Source organism: Polypterus senegalus, chromosome 9 (assembly GCF_016835505.1).
Source record: "Polypterus senegalus isolate Bchr_013 chromosome 9, ASM1683550v1, whole genome shotgun sequence".
In the NCBI taxonomy this organism is placed as follows: domain Eukaryota; kingdom Metazoa; phylum Chordata; class Cladistia; order Polypteriformes; family Polypteridae; genus Polypterus; species Polypterus senegalus.
Genome location: NC_053162.1, coordinates 1,126,676 through 1,141,626, shown reverse-complemented (window position 1 = coordinate 1,141,626; position 14,951 = coordinate 1,126,676). Strand labels below are relative to the sequence as shown.

Below are 14,951 nucleotides of genomic sequence, written 5' to 3'. Positions count from 1 at the left end.
ACTCATTATTGTGAAGAACCTGCCTGGACTGACCAAGGGGGCACCGAGAGGTCTGCCCTGTGGCATGGTGGCGAGGCCCCACTCGCTAGACATCAAACAGAGACCTGCGAGTTACTCAGAAGCTCTCAAAAGAGGCAGTTCACCCACCCTGCAGAGGGCACGTCTCTCTGGGCCCCCCTGCTCCAATGGGTGCCAGTCTAATCCCGCACCGACCGAGCCCCCCGTCACTTTGCCATTTATTTCAGTTTGAAGCTCACTCTGTGGTGCCGTCTGCCAAGCACCACCAACAGGTGACCTTCGGCCGAGGTCTTGGTGTCTTTGTAATGTCACCGGTTGGTGGTGCTTTGTCGACGTCAACAGGTGGCTTGTTATGACGCCCCCTAGTGGACTTCCAACTCTTATAGGGATGCCATCAAGGTGGGCACAGCCGCACCAGCAGATGCCTCTCGCCTGTGGAGCAGAAGGGCCAATTAGGCAAAAGGGAGGACTTGTTTAAACGCGAGGACTGGCAACGAGAGCCGGCGTACGTGACGACTCCGTCACAGAAAGTGCAGGGCAACATTAAAAGGCCGAAGCGCGCTTTCTACTCGGCACCGGGATTTGCATTTATTTACATGAATAACAAAAGTGACCTCGCGGGCACACGCCGGCAAGAAGACTGGATTAGCCGGAGAATTTATTGATCTCCAGGAAATGAAGGGAGGATTGGGGTGGGAAAAGAACAAGAAGTGGTGGGCGAGGGAGCATCGCCAAGGCACAGAGGGGCGAGTAGCCCACCCTGAAAGCACATTGTGAAACGACCGCGGAGAAGAACTGACCACATCTCCACAGCCTGCGTCGCCTTGGGGTCCTCCTGTAAAATAGGCAGCTAGGGGGCGCACTCCTCGAGGCAACCTGGTGATGGCGTCTGGGCCACAATACACAGAGGTGACTAGAGAGTCGAGGAGGGTAGGAGACCGGGCAGGGCCACAAGGTGGCAGCAGGTGCCCAGGCTGTAACAGGGATGGCATGAAGCTAAATGAACTCTCCTCCACGTTAGGGTGGCACCAGAACACAGTGGGCCCGATGTTCAAGGGGTCTGGCCACTAGCAGCGCTTCAGGCCACCTCACTTTAAGTGACCGAAGCGTCACTGTGCTGTACTGGGCCAAAGTCCACGACATTAATGAGATGTCCAGCACGATGCCAACAATGTTGATGAGGAAGGGGATGAAGATCCCTCACTGAGCTGAGATTCACAAGTCACCGTGTGGTCACACCTGCTCTGAAAGGCGCTAAATCTTGAAAAGAAGCCATCAACGGCACACGGCCTTCACGCAGCAGACATCAATTCTGCTCTCCCAGTTACTCAGGTGGTTGAGTTGGCATGGCACCCCCTCTCTGTGAGGTACAATACCATCAAAAACGGCCAGTGGCAGAACGGTGCGGGCACATGTGTGCCAAGTGCAGGCCTCACCCGCTGTCGCGTCACTAACGCCGTTGTACTGTACCTTGCCGTCCTCGGAGTAGACGTTCTCATTGAATGCTCTGACGATCGTCCGATCGATGAAGAGGCTCCTCATCACCACGATGGCTTTTAGCACCTTCCCCAAGGTCACCTGCGAGACATGACACCAAGAAAATGACACTTAAAGACACTGAAAAACCCACAAAGCTGAAAATAAAACACAAAATCTGAAGAGTCAGGAGATTCGAGCACGAATGACACGAATGACGGGCACACCTCACGAGGTCCCCACTGTCATCGTGGGCCCTGCCTGGGAACAACAAGACCAGGAATTTAAACGAGATAAGAAAGAGGCGAGATACGCATCGTTCACAACGGCAAATAAACCCGACGGCGGATGGGAACATCAGAACGACGAGGAGGATGAGGAGGAGGAAGAGGAGGAGAGGCCAACAAGCGCCACTCGTCACCTCAGGTCTCCAGAGTCGCGTACTGCTGTTCACCACACCACCACCAGCCAGTGGCCCTCCAGCAGTGGGTGATAATCCCCCCTAAGGAGCCATTGTGTCCTCAGGGTCTTCTTGAAGGACGTCACTCAAAGTCGGGGGCTTCCAGAACCACACAAAATGCAGCTAAGAGCCAGGCTGGAGCAGACGGTGGGACTCCTTTACGAAAAAATCCCACAGTCGGGGGTCTTCATTGTAAAAGTTTTAGTGAAATTCAAAACAGTCAGAAAGAAAAAAAAGAAAAAGAAATAAAGAAAGAAGTGCGCTAATAAAAAAGTCAATGAAGTTGTCACCTAAGCCTCAAGTGTCCTTTAAAGTTTTTAGGTGTCATCACGCACACCAAGACCTGCGTGTGGCCCCCTTAGCGTTGTGTTTAACACCAGAAACACTGAAATGTGTTTAGCAATAAAAAATGTCACCATGTGTGACAAACGTGGAGCCACCTACATGTGACGATGAACACAACAGGACGGGCATGTCGAGTGTCCGCTGCTGGGCTGATGCAGGCTTAGCCTTTGTGTGGCACGTTCTGTCACCAAGTCACAGCCTGACGTCACAATCAGGACAGGAGTCATGGTGGCCTCTGCACCCTCCTCTTACTTCCAATGCTTGTGCTGGGTGGCTGGAGTGTCAGCGGCGGACCACCATGATGGACGACCCCTGTGCCTTAGTCAGTCACTCGACTCTGGCCTTTCTCCCACTCTGGAGTTCTGGGGGTCACAGCAGCTCGAGGAAAAGTCTCGAGAGGAGCACCGAGGCCGAGGCCAGGACAGGACAGCAGGGGACGAGTTGGGAGGAAAGATGAGAAGAGCCGAGCCTTATAGAGATGAAGAGGAGGCAAAATGATGAAGGCAATCAGTCCGGTGGGTCGAGGCGGTGACGTTAAAATGAGGACAACGAGAACACGGCGGGGGACACTGGTGAAGGGGAAACGTCACACAAGCATCAGGACAGAGAAACACAGAGTGACCCCATAGTGTGGTGGGCAGCAGGACGTCAGGGACCCTCAAAACTCCACTTGATGTCATTTTGGAGGAGTTCAGTGGACAGGACTGGCGAGCTGTGGTGGGCCGAGTGGTCTTGACCCTTCAAACCTGCACCCAGGACTCCAGTGTGTTATAAAGACTCAGCATGGTCAAGGCGCTATATAACATGACATCCTTAATGGCCTCCGCACACTACAACTCCTAAGACCTTCTCATAAGGTGGGCTCTCGATGTTCAGAACCCCCCATTGTGCGTTCGGACCCCACACGTGTAACTCTAGACATTTACTGACATTAAAATGTCATCGTCCACAAATCTGCCCACGCCTGTCTGCTGCCCAAGTCCCTCTGTGACGATTTAAGGGATTCTCAGTCATCTGCCAGTCCACCCCACCAGCTTGTTCTTTACATTCCTATTCAAATCCTTTATATATATTAACAAGGGCAGCGGCCTTAGCACTGCCCCCTGCTGGGCACCACCTTTAACATAATCCTGATTATGCTCCTCTCACCATCACCCTCCGCTTCCGATTTTGCCCCCTCCCCCGCCAATTTGTTTAGTTGGATGCCCACCTCTGACGTGGCATCTCATCAAATGTTTTCTGAAAGTCCACCTCAACCATCTCACCTGCTCCACTCTTCTTCCTCATCGAATCCCAGCATGTTAGTAAATCGCGACCTCCCACCTCTGAGCCCACCATGACTGCCAAACGTCCCCTCTTGTCCTGTGCTGCTCCGTCTTATTCCTTAATAATTCCTTCTATTCATTTTCCTGTGATGCCCGTTAAGCTTCCTGCTGAAAAAAAGCCAAAGGGCCTGAAGTCACAGGTCAGATGTCACTGAAGTGCTGAACCTCGACTGGTTTCCACTGCACAGGACCACTCAAAGTCACCAGCTTAGTGGGCATTGAAAATCTCAAGCTAACCCAACTGGCACCTCCTAATGTGACTCACTAGTGTGTGTGTGTGTGTGCCCCCCATGTGCCTGGCCTGCTCCAGATGAGATGGCGGGTAGCAGACCTGCATCAGTAAAGTCATCAGTGAGCTCCTAGACAGTCTCTGGTGCTACGTGTCACCGTCACATAATGTCCCAGAGGCCCTCTGGTCTGAGGAACACGTTGGCCATCAATGGCATCTGAGCCTTTGTCACCCAAGAACTGCTTACTCTTGTCTGGGGTCCAGTCCAACCTCTCATTTTATGTGCCAGCTTGTCCACTGAAACTCTGGCTTTCTCTGCCCAGCGTTTGGGGACCTGCCATTCCTCAGACCCCTCTCCCCTACTACACTCTGAGTCGTCTCCTTCTCTCAAGTGGACACCTTTGTATGACATCTGTTGGGTCTTCACTTCACCAAATGACGGCTGGCCGCCCCGTTTCTGTTTGGCTTCTGTGACTTTAGTGACAAGTGACTTGAGAGGGGACGACGGACAATTTTATGACCAGAACAGCAGGCTAACATGACGACCAGTGGGCTTCTCTAACAACCAATCAGCAGGAGCTAAGCGGGGTCGCCATTAGGATGTGGGAGCCGAGGCTGTGAAGACAACAAAATGACAAACCCTTTCAAGCTGTGACAACGATTTGTGACACCCGTCATGTCTTGGCTGCGTTTCGAAATTCATTTCTTGGTATTCTGATAAAAACAGAAAAACGAAAGCATCAGCTTCTATGAAGACGACGAAAATGTCCGGTGAAGGGAAGCTTTGGGAATCTGGTGGACACGGTGGGCTGAGAAAGTCACTTTGGTGTGCTGCACATTTCACTTTTGATTTTTAATAAATCTGCCGGCCATTCAGCTCGCGGTCACCCCACTTTGTCATTGCAGCTTATGGCATGAGGGACAACAGTGGCACATTTATACATCTCAGAGGACACCCGCAACCTGAAGGGGCCTCGAGACTCTGCCAGTCCTCTGTATGTCTGGATTACCCACCCACTCTGTACTCTGGACTCTCTGAAGCCCCCTTTGGTGGCGATTCCAGCCCATGCCTTCTTGAGTTTGACTCCACAAGCTTTGCACACCAGGATTTGGGGGGTTTGCTTCAGTTCTTCCCTGCAGACCCCCCCTCAAGCTGTGTCAGGGTGCATGGAGGCCATCAGTGGACGGCTATTGTCGGGGTCCCCCAAGCTGCTCCAATATTGCCTTTGTTTTGGGACCCCTCTGCTCAGGCTGAGCAGGTCTTCATTAAGGAGCTCTATGGACTGGACTGGACTCCAGTGTGTGTCTCACTGTTACAGTGGGGCAACAGTCTGGACAAGAACAGGCCATTCAGCCCACCAAAGCTTGCCAGTCCTGTCCGCTTGTCCCCCCAAGGTAACATCAAGTTCAGTTCTGAGGGTCCCTCAAGTCCTGCTGCCCACCACACTACGTGGTCACTCATTCCATGTGTCTGGGGTTCTCTTCCTAATGTTTGTGTGACATTCACCCTTCACAAGTTTCCAACGGTGTCCCCATCCCGTGTTCTTGATGACCTCATTTTAAAGTCACCTTCTCGGCCCACTGTACTGATGGCCTTCATCATTTTAAACCCTTCAGTCTGGCCTCCTCTTCATCACTGTACAGGCTCAGCTCTTTTAACCTTTCCTCCCCCCCTGTAGCCCCTCGTAATCAGCCCAGTCGCTCTTCTCTGGACCTTCTCTAGTGCTGCTGTGTCTTTATGGAGTCATGAACTGCCCCAGGACTCCAGATGAGGTCTCACCAGTGAGTTATAAAGACTCAGCAGGACCTCCGCACATCAAGGCGCTATATAACCAGATGATGCTAAGCTTTGGTTTCTCACAATGTGAGGGTCCTTGAGGTGCCCCGTTTAGATTTCCCTCTGGCCCCTGGGTCATAAAGCCCAAACTCGGCTGGTGGTCCACCAGGTTTCTGGGTCCCCCAACGTCTCAGCCTCAGGAGGAGTTGTGGTTGTTCCAAATGTCCACCACTAATGGAGACCACCTCACTCTTATTGGAGACCTCTCTGACCTCATGGTTTGTAGGACCTTCTAGAGATCGGGGGGGGTGGTGCCCTTTCCTAATCGGTGCCATCACATTTGTACCCCAATTCTCACCCCCCCAACATGAGCTCACACTGCTTGGTGCCAACGGGAGATTTCATTTTTAATTTTTAATCAGTCTGCCCTCCATTTTGCTTTGGCATTCTGGCTCTCGTGTGCCGCCTGCCAGGACTGCAAATGAAGGGCGCTGCGTGCCAAGCTGTCAGAAACGTGAAGGCGCTATATAACACACACACACTTCATATACCACTTAGAGTCATGCAGTGCTTTATGGGTACTGTTCAATTCCCTAACCCCACGTCCTGTCCCCAAATCTCCTGCTGTGACTGTCACTGTCCCCAGAGCACCCATCTGCAGCACCCTGCGTGCCGCCCTCCCAGCTGACCTCTCCGGTCGGTGGTCTCCGCGCCGCATCGTCTATCAGTAATTAGCGCTGAGGAATTGCACAAGAAGAGAAATGACGGCGGGCAGAGGTACAAGCCAGGGGTCAGCGATGACAATCAGCGGCCACCTGCTATCCTGACCTTTCGCCCGGTCGCTGACTGGCACATAAATCCTCATCTTTAAATCACAGATCCTGAAATTGGCAACTAATGGCGGAGAGCTGATGGCGGAGAATGAGAACAAATCGATGTGTGCGTGCGGACGTCCGCCTGACTAAGCAGAAGTGGCCAAACGTCTCAAAAAGTCAAATGCAGAGGAAATTGTGTCACCTTGTGTCTCGGTAAGGCTGTCCCCCTCACTTGGGGCCTTAGAGCTCCACTGCTGGGCACCCCTCTGAGGCACAGGCACACACTCACAAGTGCTCCAGGGTGACAGCGGGCCCTGTCACCAGTGCCACCTACTGCACCCTAAGAGTGACCAGAGGGACGAAGAACAGACGAGGACCTGAAAGGCCACACCTTGAGCTTCCTCTGCGCTGGCAAAAAGGCCAGCGACACTCAAAGAGAGCATTTGGGCTCAGATGTGTCACAGAGAGGCCCACCGCCAGTCACAGGGCAGTAAACGAATGTCACTGGTCATCTTAGGAAATGAAAAACAAAACAAGGAAAACAAGAAATAGGTGACACTGAGTCATGACTGGCAGACCACCTCACTGACAGCTCAGAGAGACAAACGGAATATGAATGGCGCTATATGACACGATGGAGATGAAGGGGAGGACACAACGTCAGGCGAGCTCACTCGAGCTTTCTGCTCATCACGTTTGGCATTTTAACCCGTCTGCGTTTCTCATGGCACCAGACAGCTGCGGCGTGTGGCACCTTGGACCAGTGGATTCGGCACAGGTGACCATAAGAATACTACGAATGCCACGTACAGCAGGTAGATATGAAAGGCACTTTAGGTAAGACAGTAGACATCGTGTAAGAGCGTGTGAGAGGTGCCAGCTTATGGGCACCATATAACACAGACAGCACCTCACGCCGGGGCACAGAAGGCAATGGCCAGGGGGCCTAAAGGGTGGAAGGACGGGTCAGATGGCATCACACAGACACGTGTGACACCCTGTATGCCACTTGGTGGCAGCATCCTGCTGCTGGAGCTCCCACAGGGCAGCATGGGAAATGTAGACCCCCATGGGCCACTCTGCTGGGCTGCCACCAGGGGGAGCTGTTCGTGAGGAGGTGTCCTGCCTGACCCTGATGTGCTCCGTGATGGTGACAACTCGGAGTCCAGGTGAGGCGGGGGGGAGATTTGGGGGTTAGGATTGGGATTGGAGATGGGCAGAGGAGAAAGAAAAAGAAAAAGAATTGTATTGTAGAAGAAGAAGAAGAGGAGGAAGAAGCAACAGTCTGTTTGAAGGAATATTGCCAAAAATATTCATTTGGTCCTGGGGTTTCATGCTGTGTGACCAACGGGTCACAAGATAAATGTGAAAGGCACTACAGGGGACAGACAGATTGGTAAGTATAAAAGGCGCTATATGATCAACAGCTGTGAGAGGCACAAGCCACAGAAAGATATGAAACATAAAACAGATAAATGTGAAAGGGACAGCATGAGACACACAGACATGAAATACGAGGACCACCTGACAACACCGGGCAGCACCTGTGTGCCCGTCTACCAATGACAAGGACCTTCTGCTTTTCTAGGTTATTAAGGTGCCCAGAGAGAGAGAGAGACAGACACACAGAGAAGTTAGGAGAACGTGTTGACACAGCACATCGCCGAACCAACTCAGGACCCCACATTAGTACCCGAGTGCAGCCAGCCAGCCAGTGGGTGACACCTCAGCACCACACGAGTTCAGAGAGAGCCACTGACGTCAGCCGAGCTCCGGAAGGTCGACCTGCAACACACAGAATGTGGGCGTGGGGGACTACATTAGATAGGCAGACAGATAATGAAAGGCACTATATAAGACAGAGAGATAGATAATGTGAAAGGCACTATATGATAGATTGACGCATATCAAATTCACTACATAATCAATAGCCACAAAAGGCGCTGCATAGTATTTGTAAAGATACGACAGGCAGACAGATAAATGTGAAGAGGACAGCGTCAGACACACAGAGATATGAAAGGCGCTATATAATAACGAGGACAATACTCTCCCCGCCTGCCTCTCGCGTTTCCTTCTCCTCGTTTCACGTGCGGCGAGTTGCTCGCACAAGCAGGTAAACACTTCACCAAACTCTTCACAAGTGACAATATGAACACACGATTCTGAAATACAACAGACAGAAGTGAAAGGCGCTATATCAGGAAGAAGTGGTGCGACAGAGGAGACGTGAGACTCTGTAGTAAGTAAATAATAGATAAGGCACTTTCTAAAACAGACGTTTAGATCGAGTTCGACTGCACTATACAGGCCGTGTGTGAAAGGCGCTATATTAGATCCATTTATTCTTCTTATTATTAAGATCAGACTACACAACCAAGAGCTGTGAAGGCCCCAGGCCAGACACGGAGACCCGAGAGGCACCATATGACAGGCTCCTGTCAGCAGAGCGGACGCACATCGACTTCTCCATCTTCACCAGGGTGCCACGCCTCACAATGTCACTGTCTTCCATCCACAGGACCCCAAGACCACCACAGATGGACCCTTTGAGGATGACAGGCAGATTTCAGCGCGGCCACAAAGGAGGGGAGCAGCTGGCCGGGGCTGTAAAGTGGCACTTGGCACTCCGAGGCCCCCCTCGCCTCTCCTTTTGATCCCCCCCACGCCGCGCACTTTAGCTCAGGTGCCCAAGCTCTTGTGCGATGGCGGCCCGTCCCCCTCGTCTCAGAACAGCGAGGCCCCCTGCATTCACATCACGATGAAGAGAAGGCGGCCGTCTGTCAAGAGGCTCCAGGAACAACTGAAATCAAAAGGGAAGGAGATGAAAGGCGGCGAGGAGAACAATGCGGCGCCTCGACAGCACGTCCGAGCGGGACACCTGCCGAATTGTGTTTTGACCCGCAAAGCGTGTAATGAATTTACAAAGTCTCCTGTGATCAAGCGCGCCCCGCAGCTGCCATCAGTTGGAAATGGGAAACGTCCTCGGCCGATGAGCTCACATCTGTGTGGCACTGCCAGGCTTCTGGGAATGGACGGACGGACGCTAGGGGGGCTCCCCACCTCAGAACCCCCCATTGGCCGCTTTCCGCTGGACCTTCCCGTTTGCCCAGTAAACGAGAGGCTGGCGACGTCACAAACCTCACAGGGCTTTCGCTCAGCAGGGCGTCATTAGCGCTTCACTCACCGATCCAAGGTGCCCATGAAGGCCTCATGAACGTCCCGCTGGGGAAGCTTGCTTGTTGTCGCCCAAACCTGCCCGGACCCCCTGTGCCAACTTGTTACCATTCCCTTTGGTGATGATGGTTGGTGGGGAGGAGTAAAGTAGGAAATGACACAGAAAATCTTCCTTCATGGACACCTGAGCCCCGAGTCGATTTCCAGGATGGTCGCCCTCGGAGTTGGAATGCCACTCACTTCACCAGAGACCTGACCAGGAAAACAGTGAGTGGGAAAAATGGATGGGCAAAAAGCCACGAGGGCATTCCAGATGGCCGGCCGACGCCAATGGAGTCTGAAGAGGAGAATACGGGAGGCGACGATGACCGCTGGTGACGTCAAAGATGGCGAGCGTCTCACCCACACTGTGAATGAAAGGCCGAAGCTCAACAGGTGACAACAACAGGCAGGTCTGTGCTGGGAAAAAAATGTTAAACAAGCCCCCCGTATCCTCCATCAATCACAACGGCAGAGCGCCTGAATCGAACAAGAGTGACGGCTGAGGCAGACCACCACGGCCAGCGTCATCGTAGAGGGGGGGGCCCGCAAGTCGACGACATGGAGAGACATCTGCCACTGTGGGATCAGTCGGGCCATCCTCAACGATGAGACTGCGGAGGAGACCCCACTGTCCTCGGTGAGGACCCCACACGTCTGCCTGCCCACAGGTCTCCACGCTGTGACAACGTCACCACCGATCACGGGTGGGACCCCTGCCGCGTGTGACGCTTGTTACTTTAACCCAAGGCCACTTGCAGCATCTACCATACAACTGGTTGTCCAACTGGAGGACAGGCAGGTCAGGTGACTCGCTGAGAGTCATACCGTGGTGTCAGTAGTGGGATTTGAGCCCACGACCTTAACCAGCATGCCACACGGCCCACCTGTTACACTAGCAGTCAGCTGATCGCTCTTCCGGATGGGACACACCCTGGCGGTGTCACAGACGGCACGGTCTACACCAGACCAGAAATGACAAGGACTCTGAGCGAGCGAGCGAGTGGCCTGCCCATCTGCCTGCCCGCCTGCCGCCGCCGCTCTACCCTAAGGACGTGCGCCGCCTCGACCTTGAAGTCCAAAAATTGAATTCAAATCAATAACACGAGAAGGTCACTTGAAAATTCAATTAATAACAAAGTTAAAGTATTCCGCGCTCCGTTTCAGTCGGGTGATGAATCCTGATGGCACGTCTACCTTGGCGGCCCCAACGCCGCGCCTTCGCATTTTTCCCCCTCAGGTTTGAGATGAAGAACAGAAGATCACATCCTAAATGAAAAAGAAAAAAAAAAAACCCCTCAGTACTCGTCGTGTCTTTAAAAACAAGTTAAAAAAAATGTTTAATTATTCAGGGCTGTCGACACGGCGGCTCGGAAATCATTTGAAGAAATGCGTAGACATAGAAAAATGGCGGAGTCGGCACACATAGCAGAGGACGATCACAGGGGTCTTTGAGGAGGTGACGGGACAGACGGGACAAGGACTCAGAGGTCCCCCTTTACATCGATAAACACAAAAGAATTACAACGGAAAACACGGAAAGAGCCGAGAAGAGGAGCCTCAAATACAAACGGGTCAGGAACAGGAGGAAGGAAAATGGCCGACCAAGTCAGGCTGAAATAAAGAGAATTAAAAGGCACTCCCTCCAGACCTTTAACACCTGGCATGGGCAAAAGGCGGGCACTGCCAGAGCGGGGGACATGCAATGCAAAGTTGACCGGGAACACACGGCTCAAGAATACAATGGCGGGTTATGAAGCCTTGAGGGTCTTCAAGGAGGCCAGCTGACCTGAAGTGTCCAGTAAAACGAAGGTCTGAAGAGGAGGGCGGCGCCCGAGAAGACTCCAAGTGATTGATGACGTACTGACGTCGAAGATGGACGAGCAGGATGGCAAGGCGTGAATTCAAGAAGGGGTCTGAGTGGGCACTCACAATGGCGGGGCATAAGAATCAGGCCACTGGAATACACACACACTCACTGGCCACTTTATTAGGTACACCTTACTAGTAGCAGGGTGGACCCCCTTTCACCTTCACAACTGCCCCTAATTCTAGGTGGCACAGACTCAACAAGGCACTGGAAACATAAAAAGCCTCACATTGTTCCATTCCACTCAAACCAGTGTGGTGCGGAGGTGTCACCCACTGCATGGCTGCACTTGGGTCCTAATCTGGGATACTGAGGTGGTCTGTCATCTGCTGGGGGCAGCAATGCATTGTATCAGTGCAGCTCCAACCTCCTCCTCCTCCTCCTCCTCCTCCTCCTGGAAACATTCCTCAGGGACTTTGGTCCTAATTGACGTGACAGCATCACTCAGTTTCTGCACCTCCATGATGTGAATCTCCTGTTCCACCAAATCCCAAAGGTGCTCTACTGGACTGAGGTCTGGTGGCTGTGGAGGCCATTGGAGATCCGTGAACTCATCGTCATGTTAAAGATACCAGCTTTGTGACATGGTGGGTTATCCTGCTGGAAGGAGCTGTCAGAAGACGGCAGTCATAAAGGGGTTAGACATGGTGAGCAACAAGACTCACGTAGGCTGTGGTATTTAAACGATGCTCAGGTGGTACTAAGGGGGCCCAAAGTGTGCCAAGAAAATACCCTTGACATCATCATCACACCACCACCCAGCAGCAGCCTGAACCATTGGCACAAGGCAGGACAGATCCCTGCTTTCATGGTGTTGATGCCAAATTCTGAGCCCACCATCAGAAATTAAGTCTCAGCAGACAAGGTGACGTTTTTCCAATCTTCTGACGTCCAATTTTTGTGAGCCCATGTGAATTGTAGCCTCAACTGCCAGTTCTTAGCTGACAGGAGTGTCACCCGCTGTGGTCTCCTGCTTCAGGGTTCGACATGTTGTGTGTTTGGAGATGCCCTTCCACACACCTCACTTGTAACGAGTGCTTATTGCTGTTCCTGTTCCCATTCTATCATCTCAAACCAGTCTGGCCGCTGGCATCACCAAGGCAGAGAAGTGGCACTCGTTCACTGATGGTTTCCTTTTTCCAGGCCATTTTCTGTAAACCCTACAGATGGCTGTGGGTGAAAATCCCAGGAGACCAGCAGTTTGTGAAATCCTCAGAGCAGCCCGTCTGGCACCAACAGCCATGCCACACTCAAAGTCACTTCAGTGCCCTTTCTGATGTTTGGTTTGAACTTCAGCAGGTGGTCTTGATGATGTCTACTGGCCGTAATGCTGCCATGTGGTTGGCTGACTAGAGATTTGTGTTAACAAGCAGCTGAGCAGCCTTTGATGTGTGTGTATGATATACAGTCATATGAAAACGTTTGGAGCTTCCTTTTAATATACGACATGCCTTATGGACACAGCAGGACTTCAACAGTGACATGAAGTTTATTGGATTAACAGAAAATATGGAATATGCATTATAATAAAATTAGACAGGTGCATAAATGTGGGCACCCATCAGAGATGTGACATAAATACTCAGTTGAGCCTCTCGACGCTGTCCTCCTGTAGCCATTGATGAGTGTCAGATTCTCCATGGAGGTATTTCTGTCCATTCTTCATACAAAATCTCTCCAGTTCAGTTCAATTTGATGGACAGCCTGCTTCAAATCATCCCATAGATGTTTGATGATCTTCAAGTCAGGGGACTGTGACGGCCATTCCAGAACATTGTACTTCTCTCTCTGCGTGAATGCCTTTGTGTTTTGGCTCATTGTCTTGTTGGAATATCCAACCCTGCATAAGTAACTTCAACTTTGTGACTGATTCTTGAACATTATCCTGAAGAACTGGTTGATATTGGGATGAATTCATGCGACCAATGACTTTAACAAAGGCCCCAGTCCCTGAACTGGCCACACAGCCCCACAGCATGATGGGACCTCCACTAAATGTGACAGGAGGTAGCAGGTGTTTCTCTTGGACTGCAGTGTTCTTCTTCCGCCATGCAAAGCGCTTTTTGTTAGGACCAAATAACTCCATCTTTGTCTCATCAGTCCAAAGCACTTTGTTCTTAATGACTCTGACTTGTCTAAATGAGCATTTGATACAACAAGCGACTCTGTTTGTGGCGCGAGTGCAGAAAGGGCTTCTCTCTCATCACCCTGCCATACAGATGTGCTGAATTGTCTAACGATGTCCAGATACACCATCTGCAGCGAGATGTTCTTGCAGGTCTTTGGAGGTGATCTGTGGTTGTCTGTCACCATTCTCACAATCCTGCCTCTTCATATGCCACTCCTGTATTTTTCTTGGCCTGCCAGACCTGCTGTGTTGGTTTAACATCAACTGTGCCTGTGGCCTTCCATTTCCTGATTCCATTCCTGACACTTGAAACTGACAGTTTAAACCTCTGAGATGGCTTTTTGTTGCCTTCCCCTAAACCAGGAGACTCAACAATCTTTGTTTTCAGGTCTTTGAGAGTCGCTTTGAGGATCCCATGCTGTCTGTCACTCTTCAGAGGAGAGTCAAAGTGAAGGAAGCACAACTTGCGATTGACCACCTTAAATACCTTTGACCACTCATGATTGGACACTCCTGTCTATGAAGTTCAAGGCTTCACGAGCTCATCATACCAAGTCATCAGCATTGAGCAGTGACAGCCATTCAAATCAGCACAATGACAAGGGGACCCACATTCGTGCACAGCCAGTTTTTCACATTTGATTTCATTTCATAAACTAAATACTGCGTCACTAAAAATCTTTGTTCAGAAAACGCCGCAGTGCTCCGATGTTCCTAGGAAATGAAGGACGTACTGCTGTTAGCGTTTGTGTTGAAAGGAGAGTCGATTATTATGCAGGCCGAGAGGGGGTCCAAACTTCATATGACTGTAGATATAGATATATAGATATACACACACACACATACCTACACTCGGGGTGGGCACTAAGTAGGTTGACAGTTGCTCAGATAGAAAGTGATTATTACAATAGCTTTATTAAATCAAAAGAATGGCACAAGTAAATAATACAACTGATAAAGAAATAATAATACAAGATTAAACTGTGGGTCTCACGTACTCTCAATTGTAAATCTACTTTTGCCCACCCCGCATGTATTTCTCAACATACACACACACACATCATCAGGCTGGCGCATTTAGGGGGCATCTTCAGGGCTCTTGTAATTCACCTCCAAAGATTGAGGGGGCGCTGTCGCTAACCACTTCTCAGAACGGGGAGCCCGAGTCAAGGACAGTAATGAGATCACACCCCCCACCTTAACATCCCACCCACTCCTCCGTGGATTACAAAGAGTCGCCAACGTGGAGTTAGGAGTCCGCGTCTGCCACTGAATGACCCCCCCACTCCAGC

General features: G+C 51.3%; 1 protein-coding gene across 1 annotated transcript in view; it reads right to left on the bottom strand.

Moving 5' to 3' along the window:
* Window positions 1–14,951, bottom strand: part of med27 (mediator complex subunit 27) — a 170,669-nt gene that overhangs the window by 14,395 nt on the left and 141,323 nt on the right. Inside the window, exon 5 of the mRNA XM_039762576.1 lies at window positions 1,489–1,596. Within this exon, the coding sequence (XP_039618510.1) occupies window positions 1,489–1,596 (108 nt within the window). The remainder of the gene's footprint in view (window positions 1–1,488; window positions 1,597–14,951) is intronic.